At 53.9% G+C, this 14,029-nt stretch overlaps 2 protein-coding genes across 7 annotated transcripts; one reads left to right on the forward strand and one right to left on the reverse strand.

Moving 5' to 3' along the window:
• The first annotated feature begins 4,161 nt into the window (after nt 1-4,161).
• On the forward strand, nt 4,162-5,911 carry PGLYRP1 (peptidoglycan recognition protein 1). Its single transcript, XM_020979809.2, has 3 exons — nt 4,162-4,540; nt 5,238-5,359; nt 5,626-5,911. Exons 1-3 carry the CDS (start codon nt 4,257-4,259, stop codon nt 5,790-5,792), a joined length of 573 nt encoding a protein of 190 aa, XP_020835468.1. The 5' UTR covers nt 4,162-4,256; the 3' UTR covers nt 5,793-5,911.
• Nucleotides 5,912-6,303: 392 nt separating this feature from the next.
• On the reverse strand, nt 6,304-13,786 carry CCDC61 (coiled-coil domain containing 61). 6 transcript variants are annotated; one of them, XM_020979825.2, is made up of 14 exons: nt 13,702-13,786; nt 11,710-11,869; nt 11,229-11,311; nt 10,822-10,979; nt 10,149-10,292; nt 9,716-9,926; nt 9,084-9,166; nt 8,815-8,978; nt 8,594-8,672; nt 7,787-7,911; nt 7,408-7,486; nt 7,215-7,278; nt 6,858-6,936; nt 6,304-6,671 (listed from the first exon to the last, which is right to left on the reverse strand). In XM_020979825.2, the coding sequence occupies exons 2-14, from the start codon at nt 11,855-11,857 to the stop codon at nt 6,574-6,576; spliced, it is 1,515 nt and encodes a 504-aa protein (XP_020835484.1). In that variant the 5' UTR covers nt 11,858-11,869; nt 13,702-13,786; the 3' UTR covers nt 6,304-6,573. The 6 variants fall into 6 exon arrangements, with proteins under 6 accessions (XP_020835484.1, XP_020835481.1, XP_020835482.1 ...); XM_020979822.2 differs by having other exon boundaries at nt 13,672-13,759; XM_020979823.2 differs by having other exon boundaries at nt 13,676-13,742.
• Between the last annotated feature and the right edge of the window lie 243 nt (nt 13,787-14,029).

The following is a 14,029-nucleotide window of genomic DNA, read 5'->3' on the forward strand; positions in this document are numbered from 1 at the left end:
CAGCTGGACAGCCCACATGCCACCATGATGTTAAAAGTACCAGAGGAAACTCATCCATCCTATCAAGTGGGCTTCTCTTGGATAATTTATGGGAATAGATGGACAAAGAAAAGGAGACGTGGTATACTGAATGGAGAGCTAGCCATGAAGTTACAAAGATTTTAGCCTCTTGGTGGCCCAGGAAACCCTCTAAGATGATACATTATGGAAGAGGCACCATATGCATTGATAGCAGGATCTGGAGAGAGGAAGATGAGAATAAGTCAAACACTTACTAGCCATGTGATCTGGAGAGGGCAAGTCTGATGAGGCTAAAAATAGCACCAACCTCCCACAGCTGATGGGAGGATGAAATGAGTTAATATTTGTAAAGAGTTTTACAAGTCTTGAAACACTATCCAAATGTTGGTTATTATTTTTTCTTCCTAGGAACTCCCTCTACAGAGGTCCACACAAACACAGAGAATCCAAATTTACCTGAATAAAAATCCCTTCCGCACGTGGTCAGCCTTTGTTTGTTAAATGGGAAGAAGCCATCATTTCCCAAGGCAGCCTATTCCACACTTGAGCAGTTCTGATTGTCCAAGTTTTTCCTTAAATTAAACCTACGTCTGCCTCTTTCCAACTTCTGCCCCTCATTCCTCAATCTCCTAGGTCTTGTTCATTCATTTTTGGATTTGAACATTGACTGGACCTCTCTAGAGGGATTTCCTAGAGCTGAGATTTGAACCCAGAACCAATGCTCTTTTTAAAAATAATTTATTTTTAGTTTTCATCATTCACTTCCATAAGATTTTGAGTTTCAAATTTTCTCCCCCTTCCTCTCCTCCCCCCCCTCCCCAAGATAGCCTGCAATCTGACATAGGCTCTACATATACATTCATATTAAACATATTTTCACATTAGTCATGATGTAAAGAAGAATTAAAACTAATGGGAGGAGCCATGAGAAAGAAAAAACAAAACAACAAAAGAAAAAAAGAGCAAATAGTCTGCTTCCATCTGCATTCAGACTCCATGGTTCTTTCTCTGGATGTGGAGAGCATTTTCCATTACGAGTCTTTTGGAGTTGTCTTAGATCCTTGTATTGCTGAGAAGAGCTAGGTCTATCAAAGTCACTCATCACACAACGTGACTGTTACTGCATACAATGCTCTCTTGGTTCTGTTCATTTCACTCTGCATCAGTTAATACAGACCCAGTGCTCTCTTTCCAGACACCAAGCTGCCTTAAGAAGCCAGGCTGCGGGGACCAAAGAAATCCATCACCCTGTGTCCAAGCATATGCTGATGAAGCTCCCTGAACTTGGCCCGTCTTCTGATGATCTACACCCCCACCCCCACCCAGACCCAAGATCGTTCCAGTCAAACAGAACCTTTGAGAGCCTGTGCTGTGCTGGCATGGCCTTGGAGACCCCCGTCTGATGTTGGAGGGCTACAGCAGGGTGGAGGCATAATGCTTAGGAAGGTAAGTTAAATTCTCTGGCTTGCTCATTTCTCCCTGCGCAGGACATCCCCATTTCCACCGCCGAGCCTTTGTATGGGCAGTGTACCATGTCTAAAGTGCAATCTCTTCTTGCCTCTGCCTTGCATAATTTCTAGCTTCCAGCGATGCTCAGCTCATGTGCCAGCTTCTAAAGAAAACTTATCTATTCATCATAAAGCCTCAATCATCAAAACTATTTGGTACTGGCCAAGAAATAGAGTGGTGGATCAATAGAATAGGTTAGGTATGCAAGACACAACAGTCAATGACTATAGTAATCTACTTTTTGATAAACCCAAAGACTCCAGCTTCTGGGATAAGACCTCACTATTTAGAAAAAACTGCTGGGAAAACTGGAAAATAGGATGGCAGAAACTGGGCATAGACCAACATCTTATACCCTATACCAAGTTAAAGTCAAAATAGGTACATGATTTAGATACAAAGACTGACACTATAAGCAAACTAAGAGAGCAAGAAATAGTTTACTTGTCACTATGGAGAAGGGAAGAATTTATGACCAAACAAGAGATAGAAAACATTACGAAATGCAAAAAAGATTACTTTGATTATATTAAATTGAAAAGGTTTTGCACAAAGTCAATGCAACTAAGATTAAAAGGGAAGCAGAAAGCTGGGAAACAATTTTTACAGCCAGTATCTCTGATAAGAGCCTCATTTCTAAAATGTATAGAGAACTGAGTCAAATTTATAAGAATACAAGTCATTCCCCAATTGATAAATGGTCAAAGGATATGAACAGGCTGTTTTCAGAGGAAGAAACTAAAGCTGTCTATACTCACATGAAAAAAAATACTCTAAATCACTGTTGATTAGAGAAATGCAAATCAAAACGACTCTGAGATACCACATCACACCTATCAGATTGGCTAACATGACAAAACCGGAAAATGATAAATATTGGAGAAGACATAGGAAAACTGGAACAATAGTGCACTGTTGGTGGAGTTGTGAACGATCCAACCATTCTGAAGAGCAATCTGGAACTATGCCCAAAGGGCTATAAAAATGTGCATACTCTCTGATCCAGCAATAGCTCTTCTAGGGCTATATCCCAGAGAGATCATACAAATGGAAAAGGACCCACATGTACAAAATCATTTATAGCAGCTCTTTTTGTGGGGGCCAAGAATTGGAAATTGAGGGGATGCCTATCAATTGGGGAATGGCTGAACAAGTTGTGGGTATGCAAATGTAATGGAATACTACTGTGCTCTAAGAAATACTACTGTGCTATAAGAAATGAAAAACCTGGAAAGACTTCTATGAAATGATGCCGAGTGCAGTGAGCAGAACCAGGAGAACGTTGTACATAGTAACAGTCACAGTGTGCGATGTGTAATATTGATAGACTTAACCCTTCTCAGCAATGCAAGTATCTAAGACATCTCCACGTCTCATGATGGAAAATACTATCCACACTCAGAGAAAGAACCATGGAGTCTGAGTGCAGATCGAAGCAGACTATTTGCTCCTGTTGTTTTGTTTCTTCTTTCTCGTGGTTCCTCCTATTAGTTCTAATTGTTCCTTACACCATACTAATGTGAAAATATGTTTAACATGAATGTATAAGTATAGCCTATATCGGGGGGGAGGAGAAGGAGGGGAGAAAATTTAAAACTTATGGAAGTGAATGCTGAAAACTAAAAATAATAAGTTACCTTTTAAAAAATAAAGAAAACCTATCCAGAGACCCCCAGGGCTAGTGCCCTCCTCCTAAAAATGACTTCATGTTTTGAGTCTGATTTTTCTATATACGTTAGAATATAAGCTCCCCAAGGGCAGGGACTGTCACTCGTTCCTCTATCTCCAATGCCTGGCACACAGCAGGAGCATAATAGATGCTCCTTGCACCTCCTTCAAAGCACACCTCACGTAGTTTCTCCTACAGAATACCTTTCGTTATCCATCCCCCTCTGCAGTGTCACTCTCTCCCCTTTGCCATTCATTTCCATGATTTCGTGAAGACCTTATTCTTTCTTGTATGCTCCAGGCTCCCCTACCCTCACCCCAGCAGAATGTAGGCTAGGTCAGCGAACCCAGGTCAGCTTTGTCCTTTGACTTTGTAATCCCGGCTCATTGTGGGAGCTCCTTCCAAATAGTTGTTGATTTGAATCAGTGATGTATATTCCCATTGAGATAAACACAAACATCCTTCTGGACCACCGAATGGCTGGATCCTCCTCAGGCCTAGAGAAGTGGCATTTCAAGAGACTAAAACCACAGAATCATAGCTTCTTATTGTGGAGTGACGAAACTAAAACCAGGAGAGGGGAAGGAGCTTACCCAAGGTCCCACAGGGCGGCGGCAGGATGGCCAGAGCCAGCAGTCGGCTCTCGATGCCCAGAAGGAGGGAGGGTGTGGGAAAGAAGAAGGACCTCTGGCTGTCATTGAGCCCAAAGGTATCCAGCAGGCTTGAGAGGGGAAAAGCCAGAAAAATCCTCCCCCTTCTTATCCATCAGCACCAAGACCACCCAGCTCTCCCCTTCCCTGCCCCCACCAGGTTCCAATGAAAACAGGAACCTGTGGCTTTAGTTTCCAACACCTGTGGGGCAAAGCACCCGGGTTTTGATGCAAGGCCTTCCGTGGCCAAGGGAAGGTCACTGCCCTGTATCCTGTCCTCCCCCCCCCCAAATCCGGGTGATAAATAGCCAGCCCCAGCTCTAGGCACTGGAGAGCTACCCTCAGCATCCCAAGATCACCGGTCCTCTGCCGTCTGATTCCCTTGGTCCCGAGATACCAAAGCAGACATGGTACCCTGGCTGCTCCTGCTCTTGGCCGCCCTCCCTGTCTCAGGGGAGGATGACCTGAAGCCCAGGAACATGCTGCCTGGCTGCCCAGACATTGTCTCGAGGTCTGAATGGCGGGCCCTGCCCTCTCAGTGCCTGAGACCCCTGAACCTGCCGGTGGACTTCGTGGTGGTGACTCAAACAGCTGGCAACCCCTGCTTTTCCCCCTCAGACTGTGAACAGCAGATAAGAAACATCCAAGTTGACCATGTCCAAATACAGGGTTTCTGTGACATCTCGTACAAGTGAGCATTCTCGGACAGCGACTAGGTGGAAGGCAGGGTTGGGGTGTGGGAGAGGAACAGACCTGGGCTGGGGTGGAACATCCCTGCTGTGGGGGAGACCTTAGTCTGAATGGTAGGGGTGGCCCCGCTCCAAAGGAGTGGGAGAGAACAATGTTGGGGAAAACCCTTGAACTGAGGGGAGAAATAGCCCAGCTGTGGCAGAGCCTGGGACCAGAGGGGAAACACAGTACAATGGTGCAGTGGGGGCTGATCTGAAAGAAGACACATCTCCGAAGTGAGAGCCCTGGAGTATGAGGAAACCCAGTCCAGTAGTGAAGGAACCTGTCATCCGAAGGGAGAAACTTATCCTAGGTGTGCGGGAAGAGGTCAGGGGGCCCCAGGGTCTAAGAAGAAACATGTCCTAACGGTGGGGGAACCCCTGATCTGAGAGGAGTAACCTCCTAGCCATGGGGGGGCCCTTGGCCCGAGGTGAGAGCACAACAGTGATGGGGAGCCCCTTCATTTGAGGGGAAACACAGCAGCGGTTCTGAGGGGGAAGATATCCCAATGCTAAGCTAAGCAGCCTTTTGCTCCAAGAGGGGAGAAAGGCTCTCATGAGATAGGATTTTGACTGCCAGGGAGCCCAGAACACTGGGGTTGGGGGAGGAAGGGCAAAGAAGCCTTCCTCAATAGGCTAATCCGCCCTCTCTGCCTCCAGCTTCTTGATTGGGGAAGATGGGCTCATCTACGAGGGGCGAGGGTGGTCCACCACAGGACAGCACTCAGATGCCACCTGGAATTCCATCTCCCTGGGGATCGGCTTCATCGGCAACTTCAGGAGTGAGTGGCAACAGGAGAGAGGGAGGGTCCTTGGGAAGGTAAGGGACTGGGGCTGGAGAGTAGAGCACCAGGAGGGTAGAGCAAAGCTAGAGGCAAGGACACTTAGGTCCTGCGGGGCTAAGACTTAGGACGCCCAAGTCCCCAGGCCTGTATCAGGCTGAGGACCAGAACCGGGACACTTGGGTCCCTGGGGTGTAGCTACGGAGGGGGGGGGAAGAAAGGCTAAGGACAGCAAGCTGGCAAACCAGGCTGTCTCCCTCCCCCAGATCGAGCCCCTGCTCCCCGAGCCATCCGGGCCATACAGAGCCTCCTTCGCTGTGGCACACAGCACGGTGTGCTCTCATCTCAATACATGATCCGGACACCGCAGGGCGAGCAGCAAAGGGCTGCAGACAGGCTCTACAGAGAACTGCGGAAGCTGCCCCATTATTAAGGGCGAGAGGCCTGTGGGAGCCCGGGCCATCGCAGCCAACCACCTACCCTTGCCTCCAGTGTCCACGGCCGGCAGGCCGCCCCTCCCCAGTATCCCCGAATAAAGCTGCCGAGACCCTGGCCACGTGGGGATTCTGTGACTCGCGCATTGATGCCAGCCGGCATTGGAGGGGCCTACTTCACAGGCCCACTCCTCATCTCCCTGGGCCTTGGTTCCCTCCCTCATCGAGTGTGGGGGTCAAGTGGCTCATGTCTCAGGCTCCTTCAGTTCCCAGCCCTCTAAACGACTGGAACTGCCACTGTCTGGTTGGAAGAGCCACCTACACTCCGCTGGTCAATGCACGAGGGAGGGACCCCAGGGATCAGCCACCCCATTTTACATGGGAGGAACTGAGCTCACTGACTCGGGGGGACCCAGCCGTGGTCACAGAGGCCACTGATGAGGGGCTGTGTGATTTCCTCCCTGGGCCCTGCTGCCCCTGCTCAAAGCCCAGATGCAGAAAGTCAGAATGTAAAGATCAGAGCAGGGGTGGGCTGGGGGAGGGAAAACTGCCCAAACCCTTTATTTACATCCTCTGCCCCTCCCCACCCCCCTCCACCAGACACACACACACACACACACACACACACACACACACACACTCACACACACACGCCTCCTCAGTCCTCGGGTTCCTTGGCAGCCAGGGCTGAGTCTCAGGAGTTCTGGCCTCCCGCTGGGGGGCTAAGGGGAAGAAGAGAAGCCAGGCCCAGGTCCCTCTGGGTGGTGCTGGGGGGCAGCATCACGTCCTTGTGTCCAGCCTATTCATGTACTCCTGCAGAGCCTGCAGGCGGGCATCAATCTCTGACAGGTCAGTGGGCGGCTCCTCAAATGTATTTTCTGTAAGGAGGAAGAAGAAAGTGGCTCCCTCTGGGAACCAGCCTAGGGATGGGCAGTCGTCCTCCGTGAAGGGGCTTGTGGGAGGACCTGGGCTGAACCCAAGGGTTTTAGGAGCTCTTGGCGTCAAGGGATGAATCCCCCAACCCCACCGAGGAAGCACGGCTGGCTCTCAGGAAGAAAGCTCACCTTTGCCAAAGGTCTGGCCCCTCAGGGTAGGGGTGCTACTAGCCTGCCGTCTTCTGCGGCCACTGTCCAGCACAGGCATCTGAAGGGGTCAGGCAGGCAGTCAGGAGGGATCTCCAAGCCAACAATCCCCCAAAAGCTCCATCGCTCCCTCTGCCCTCCTCAGACCATCCAAGGTGCCCCCAATCCTGGTCCCCTCGTCCACAAACCAGACACCCAAGTGAGGTCTCTGGGCACGTGCTGATGAGCCGCTCCTGAGGATCCCCTGCCCAACTCCACTATTCTGCCCAGACCCTGCCCGGACCAGCTGCACCAGGGCCATGGGCGGCTCCCAAGCTTCCAAAGGCCCCTGATACTCACCTCTCCTGAGCCATTCCAGGAGGAGGGGCTCAGGGGCTTCCGAACTCTGGGCTGCCTCCGAAGGCTGAGGAAAGCAAGCAGAGGGGCAAGTTGGGAGGGGGGGGCCCTCGGTCTCAGTGGTTTCCCAGGCTCCCAGCCAATTTCTCCTGGGGCAAACCCCCCACGCCATCTCCCTCCCACCCCCCGACCTTACCCTCGGGAAGCTGGGTTAGTGAAATCCTCAAACTCACTGGCTGAGCTCAGTGAGGAGTGACGGCTTCGAAAACTCTCTACTGTGGTAGGGAAGGAGAAAAGGAAAGGCCAGGCCGCCGACTAAAGGCTGAACGAGAGCCTGGCCTCTCCCGAGACCCAACCTCCAACCTCCCACATTCTGTGTTGCTCCTGAGCCCCAGGTCCCCACCAGGCCCCTGAGGTCCTGGCCTCCTCATCCCACCCTCCACTCCCCTTCACTGGAGCCAGGATTCCCTCCCCCTCGCAGCCAGTACTGGGCCTCAGGGGCTCCTGTGCCAGGACTAAGAAGTTGGACGCGACCCCCTTCCCTTCTCCCTGGGGACACATGTCATGTCCCTTACCGGAGGAGCTTCGCGTCCGACCTCTGGGGGCCCCTTCCTCTCTTGAGACTGCGCATGAGCCATGGACCCGACTTCGACCCCAGCTCCCCGACCCTTCCCCACTCCCTATCCGGTTTCTTTGCTGGCTGAGGGAAGAGGGGGAAAGCTCACTCTCACCCAATCCAGTATTAATTAAGTGCCTACTGTATGCAAGGCACTGGGGATCCCAAGGCAAAATGAAGGAGCCTCCATCATATTGGGGGACACAACCACGGGAAAGGCTTTCCGAGGAGGCAGTGTCTGAGCACCCCAGGAGGGGCTGAGGGCAGCGTACATCCCACGCCAGGCAGGGGAAATGCCACCCCACTGCCCGAAATGATGATGGGGAACATGGACGTGGCCCTCGGCAGATGGTCCCCACTGTACAGATGAGGAAACTGAGGCAGGCAGGTAAAGTGACAGGGTCACTGTGAGGCCAGCACTGAGGCCACTGCACACCAAGCTGCTTATGACATCGGGCTGAAAAGAGCCTGGAGCCGTAGATGCCCCCAATGCCTAGCAGAAGAGCTGGCCCTTTACCCTCTAAGCCCTGGGGAGCCAGAGGAGTCTGGAGGCCCATGAGCAGCGCCCTGCCGGCCTGGGGGTGGGGAAGCCTGCAGGGTCCAGAAGGGGGTGGGATAAAAGCTGCAAACACCAGACGCCACCCAAGCCCCTGGGCCCTAGCCCACCCAGTGGAATCCACCTCAAAGGAGGCTGAGTGGGCCCCCAGAACCCACTGATGCCCCCTTGGTCCCCGCCTGGTCCATCTGGGGAAGCAGGATCACTCACTTCTTCATCTTGAGCTCTCTCTGCTTCCGCTCTTTGGCCTTGACGAAGGCAGTGGGGTCGAAGCGGGGTGCCCGGACACCTGGGGACCAAGGACAGAGGTAGCGAAGGGCCTCCTAGCTCATCCAAGGGAGCAGCAGAGCCCGTGACCCCCTGGTGGGGAGGAGGATGGGGGGCAAGGGGCGGGGAGGGCAGGCGGAGGCAGCAGAATGTGGGTCACACACCTGCTGGGGAGGAGGAGGGCCGCGACGGCGCCCTGCCTCGGTTGCTGTCCTGAGATGACGATCTGGCAGGCCTTCGGCCCCAGGATGGGTTCCGCTCCTGAGACGCTGTCCGCCGCTGGTCCTTCCGGGGCTGGGGTGACTGTACTGAAGACAAGGTCTGCCTCCTGGGGAGACAGGCCCCAACCCCGCTAGGTCTGGCCACCTGTCTCCTGCGGTCCTCCTGTCCTCCCCTGAGCCCTTCCCCAATCTCCCCAGGAGAGCCTGCTCACCCCCGCTTGTACTGGGCCAGCTCGCTGGACAGATACTTCAGCCGGGCCCGAAGGCTCCGCTCTGACGACTTTACCTCTTCCAGCTTGGGGGGAAATGGGGGCGAGGGAGAGGAAGAACAAAAGACTTCAACATCTCCCCCCAGACCCCTTCCTGGACCTCCTTTAGCTTGAGCCACCAGGCAAGTGCTGGACCCTGCCATCGGCTCCCTCCCCCGCCCCCTCCATCCTCTTCCTCCCCCTCCCCCCTCTCCCTCCCTTCTCTCCTTCCCCCTCCATCCTGCATCCTCTCCCTTCCCCTCCCCCCTCCATCCTTCTTCCTCCCTTCTCTCCTTCCTCCTCCCCCCTCCATCATCTCCCTCCCCCTCCCCCATCCATCCTCTCCCTCCCTCTCCCCCTCCCCCTCCATCCTCTCCCCTCCATCATCTCCCTCCTCCTCCCCTTCTCCTCACTCCATCCTCTCCCTCCCTTCTCTCCCTCCCCCTCCCCTGTCCATCCTCTCCCTCCCCTCCCCCGTCCATCCTCTTCCTCCTCCATCCTCTCCCTCCCTTCTCTCCCTTCCCCTTCATCCTCTCCCTCCCCCCCCACTCTCCCTCCCTACCAAGCCCCTCCATTCCCCCCCCCCACACACACACCTCCTGGGTAAGTCGTCGGCACTCCTGGCCTCGCCGTCCAGCGGTCCGATGGTGCTGCCCCCGCTCCCTTCTTAGCTCTTCTTCCAGACTGGCCACCATGGCCTTGAGCACAGCCACCTCCTGGTGAGTCGTGGCCCGGCCACCCGCCTCTTCCCGTGCCCGGCCCAGGGCCACCTCCAGCTCCCTCTTCTCATTTACTGCCCGGCTCAGCCTGTGGGGAGAAGGCCAGGCTGGGCTGAGGTCCACCCCTGTATTCACCCCACAGCCCAGGCTGAGTCTCAGGGCCCTGAAAGACTAGCATGGGCAGGCGTGCAGGTGATCTCACCTCCCATGCCTTCATTGCTTCCCGCCCCCACACAGCACCCAGAGTCCCCCCAGGGGCCCTCGAGATGACACTAGCTGGGCCTCAATCCCAGTGAACAAAGAAACTCACTGCTCGCGAAGGTGGCGTATCTCAGCATCCCGCCCATCCCTGGACCGAAGCGCCGCCAGCTCCTCCTTCAGGGACCGAATGATGCCCTGAAGAACCACAGGGTCGGGCTTGCCCTGGTACGGGAGGGGCAGTGGGTAGTGGATCCTGAAGGATGACAAAGAGGCCCATCTCACTTTCAGGGGGTTCTTGACGCCACCTCCTCCAGGCCCAGGCAGCCTCTGAACCCCAGTCCCAAGAAACCCCAGGAACAAGAGCTGACATTCCTACAGCACTTTAAGGTTTGCAACGGGCTTCATAAAAATTATCTTACCCTACCTCTGAGGTAGGACGTGCTAGTATTTGTCATCCAACAAGGGAACTGGGGTTCAAACAGGGCCATAGAGTTAGAGATCTGAAGATGGAAGAGACTGGAGGCCACCAAGAGCAATGTCCTCATTTTACAAGTGAGGAAACTGAGGCACAGAAAAGGCAAGTGATTTGCTGAGGTCCAAATCCAGCATCCTGTCTATTCCATCTATAAGAGCCCAGCACGACAGAACCCCAGGCAAAGAGACACAAACGTTCCTCAGAGCCACAGGCTTCCTCGAGCCACAAGTTTCCCAGCTCTAGAATCCCCTCAGGACCGCAGGCACGTGAAACTGGGCTGGAGAGGGGAATCTGGCTGGGCCCCCACCTGTCAAACTCAACTGAGTAGATCAGGATCAGGTAACGCTTAGAGTTGAGCTGGGCAGAGCGGGGGGCGGAGGGGCCGGGCCGGGGCCCCACCTTGCGATTCCGAAGGGCTTCCAGGTCCGTGTAGGTCAGCAGGTCCAGGGTGACGGACTCACTGCTCTGCGAGGGAGGGAAGAGCCCACGGGGCACATCACAGACATGGATGGCTCCACCCTCGCCTACCCCCTCCCCCACTACACACTAGTAAGGGGAAAGCTGGGCTGGCCACCCTCGCATCCACCCTCCAGCACGCCTTGAAGTATGCATGTACAGATGGCGGCATGGGGGGGCCCCCAACCACAGCAGGGCCCAGCCCTCTTGATCCTCGCCCAGGGGGTCGGCAACAGTGCCCCAGGCCATGCGTCTCACCTGCATGAGGGCTGACTCTAGCATGCTGCAGAAGATGCTGAATTGTTTGAAGTTCCCCGTCTTGTGGGTCAGATCTTCAATGACTACAAGGCAGAGGAGAAATCTCTGGTCTGTGAGGGAGAACCCCAGGGAGCCGCAGAACGTCAGAGCTTCCAAAGGCAGAAGGGGCCTAGAACATATCCACTGTGGGAAGGACCTTCAGCCACACACAATACATCAGAATTGGGAAGGGCTTCAGAACACAGAACACAGAAAGGGGCACTGGGGCCCACTAAGGCCACCAGAAGAAAAGAAACCTGCTCACGGTTACAGAGTGGGTCTAGGAAACAAATGAGGCTCAAGTCCAGGTTCCCAGAATTCAATCAAAGGCTCTTCTCAGTTCCCCCATGTCCTATCCTGGGTTCCACTGAAGGGAAAAAGGAAGTGGAAGGGAGACCTCCTCCTAGCTGATTGCCAACCCCTACCGCCACTGGACACTCACAGGCAGCGTCAAACTCGCCACGCCACTGGTCAGTGGTCATTCTGTCCTCCACCTCGAGCTCCAGAACCTCCCCATTGACAGCCAAGCGCACCACGTGCTCCACACCCCGGAAGGTGTAGTCCACCTGCAGCCCTGCCAGCTGATCCATGCTGACCCCTACCTGGCAAGGTAACAAAGGCAGGTGAGATGTCACAGGAAGGCTAAGAAGGAGACTGTATGACCACTAGGCCATGGAATGTCAGAGCCGGGAGGGCCTTTAGAACAGGGAATGTCAGGGCTGAGAGGGGCCTTAGAACAAGGAATGTCAGGGCTGGGAGGGGCCTTAGAACATGGCATGTAAGGGTTGGGAGGGGTCTTAGAACAGGGAAATCAGGGCTGGGAGGGCCTTCAAAACAGGGAATGTCAGGGCTGGAAGGGCCTTTAGAACAGGGAAGGTCAGAGCTGGGAGGGCCCTTAGAACAGGGAATGTCAGAGCTGAGAGGGCCTTTAGAACAGGGAAGGTCAGAGCTGGGAGGGCCCTTAGAACAGGGAATGTCAGGGCTGAGAGGGCCTTTAGAACAGGGAAGGTCAGAGCTGGGAGGGCCCTTAGAACAGGGAATGTCAGGGCTGGGAGGGCCTTTAGAACAGTGAAGGTCAGAGAAAGGAGGGGCCTTAGAACAGGGGATGTCAGAGCTAAGAGGGGCCATAGAACATGGAATGTAAGGGCTGGGAGGGGCCTTAGAACAGAAGATGTAACAGGCAGAAGACTGGGATCAAACTGCTACAGAGAAGCAGGCACGGGGCACCAGGGTACACAGAGCATGGGACCTAAAGTCAGGAAGACCCAAGTTCAAATCCAGCCTCAGATATTGGCTGTGACCTGGGCCAGTCACTTAGCCTGTTTGCCTCACTTTCCCCATCTGTAAAATAGGGATAATCATCATAGTAGTAACTACCTCCTGGGGTTGTCCTAAGGATCAAATGGTATCTGTAAAGCTCTTAGCAAACCTCGAAGTGCTATATAAATGCCAGCTATCAGTATTATTATTATTATTATTAAATGCCAGCTGTTGCTAGAACTTTGTGCCATAAGAAGGGACAATCAGACATAGCTCTAAGATTTGCAAAGCAGTTTACAAATATTAACTCATCCTCACAACAACCCAGGAGGTAGGTGTTACTATCATCTCTACTTTACAGGTGAGAATACTGAGGCAGGCAGAAGTTAAGTGACTTGCCCAGGGTCATGCAGCCAGTAAAGTGTCTGAGAATGGATTGGAACTCAGATCCTCCCGACTCCAAGTCTAGCTCTCTCTCTCTACTAGATCCAGCTGCCTCTAGTCGACTGATGGCCCATTCTTCATTTCATGGAAGCCAAAACCTGCTCTATGGATGCAGACTGTCTATATGGAAGTGGACACCTGCTACAGGAAGGAAGGTGATACACCAAAACTGGTACCTACCAGAAGTAAGTTGGGACCTACTTTACAGAAGGAAGGTCAGAAGCAGGGATGTAATATGCACAGGTATGGACCCACTTGTTATAGTAAGTCGGGGTCTAGTCTATAGAATGGAAGACCTGCTACTCAAAAACAGGGATATGGTATACATGAGCAGGGATCTACTGGAAGTAAGTTGGGACCTGCTAGGGAGTACCTGCTACACAGAAACAAACATACACAAGCAAGGGCTTGCTATAGAGAAGCTGGGTCCTGTTATAGAGGAGCGGGGACCTGATACAGAGGAGCCGGGTCCTGCTACAGGGGAGCGGGGACCTGACACAGAGGAGCCGGGTCCTGCTACAGGGCAGCGGGGACCTGTTATACAGTCGGCTACCTCAACAAGCCCCGCCCTTGCGTCGCCCGCCCTGCCCAGCCCCAGATAACTATCCCAAGCTGCCCCGCCTCAGCCCCGTCGGCCTCCGCCGACCAGCAGCCCGAGCCTCGAGAACCCCGATCACCCACCCGACCCGGCGCCCCTCACCCACAACACTCGACGCCCCGCGTCACCCGCCTCCAGGTCCGCCGTTCAACTGCCGCTCGCTGAGCCCCGCCCTTCAGCGACGTATTCCCTCTGCTCATTGGTCGAAGGGAGTCAGCTTCCAGAGTCTCATTGGTCGCTGTGGCCGCCCATCCGGAGAAACTGCCCCCAAGCAGGAAAAACCCTGCTTGTTTTTCATTGGCGAAGGCGTGCGTCATACTAGATTTCTATTGGTTAAATTAACAACCCGTCTAGCTAAGTTCGGCCTCCTTGGCCAGCCTCTTGGGTGAACCCGGAGAAAGGGAGGAGTTCCGGTAGGCTTTTCCGTCTGCGTCACTTTCTCCTTCGGCCTCTTCCCTTA

Source organism: Phascolarctos cinereus, unplaced genomic scaffold (assembly GCF_003287225.1).
Source record: "Phascolarctos cinereus isolate Bilbo 61053 unplaced genomic scaffold, phaCin_HiC Scaffold_726;HRSCAF=1367, whole genome shotgun sequence".
In the NCBI taxonomy this organism is placed as follows: Eukaryota; Metazoa; Chordata; class Mammalia; order Diprotodontia; family Phascolarctidae; genus Phascolarctos; species Phascolarctos cinereus.

Excerpts from the sequence above, each read along its gene's own strand:
- PGLYRP1 (XM_020979809.2), top strand. The coding sequence starts at position 4,257 with ATGGTACCCTGGCTGCTCCTGCTCTTGGCCGCCCTCCCTGTCTCAGGG. Across the intron at positions 4,541-5,237 it reads TTCTGTGACATCTCGTACAA|CTTCTTGATTGGGGAAGATG; the intron begins GTGAGCATTCTC and ends CTCTGCCTCCAG. Across the intron at positions 5,360-5,625 it reads CTTCATCGGCAACTTCAGGA|ATCGAGCCCCTGCTCCCCGA; the intron begins GTGAGTGGCAAC and ends TCCCTCCCCCAG.
- CCDC61 (XM_020979825.2), bottom strand. The coding sequence starts at position 11,857 with ATGGATCAGCTGGCAGGGCTGCAGGTGGACTACACCTTCCGGGGTGTG. Across the intron at positions 10,980-11,228 it reads TAGAGTCAGCCCTCATGCAG|AGCAGTGAGTCCGTCACCCT; the intron begins GTGAGACGCATG and ends CCTCCCTCGCAG. Across the intron at positions 9,927-10,148 it reads ATACGCCACCTTCGCGAGCA|GCTGAGCCGGGCAGTAAATG; the intron begins GTGAGTTTCTTT and ends TTCTCCCCACAG.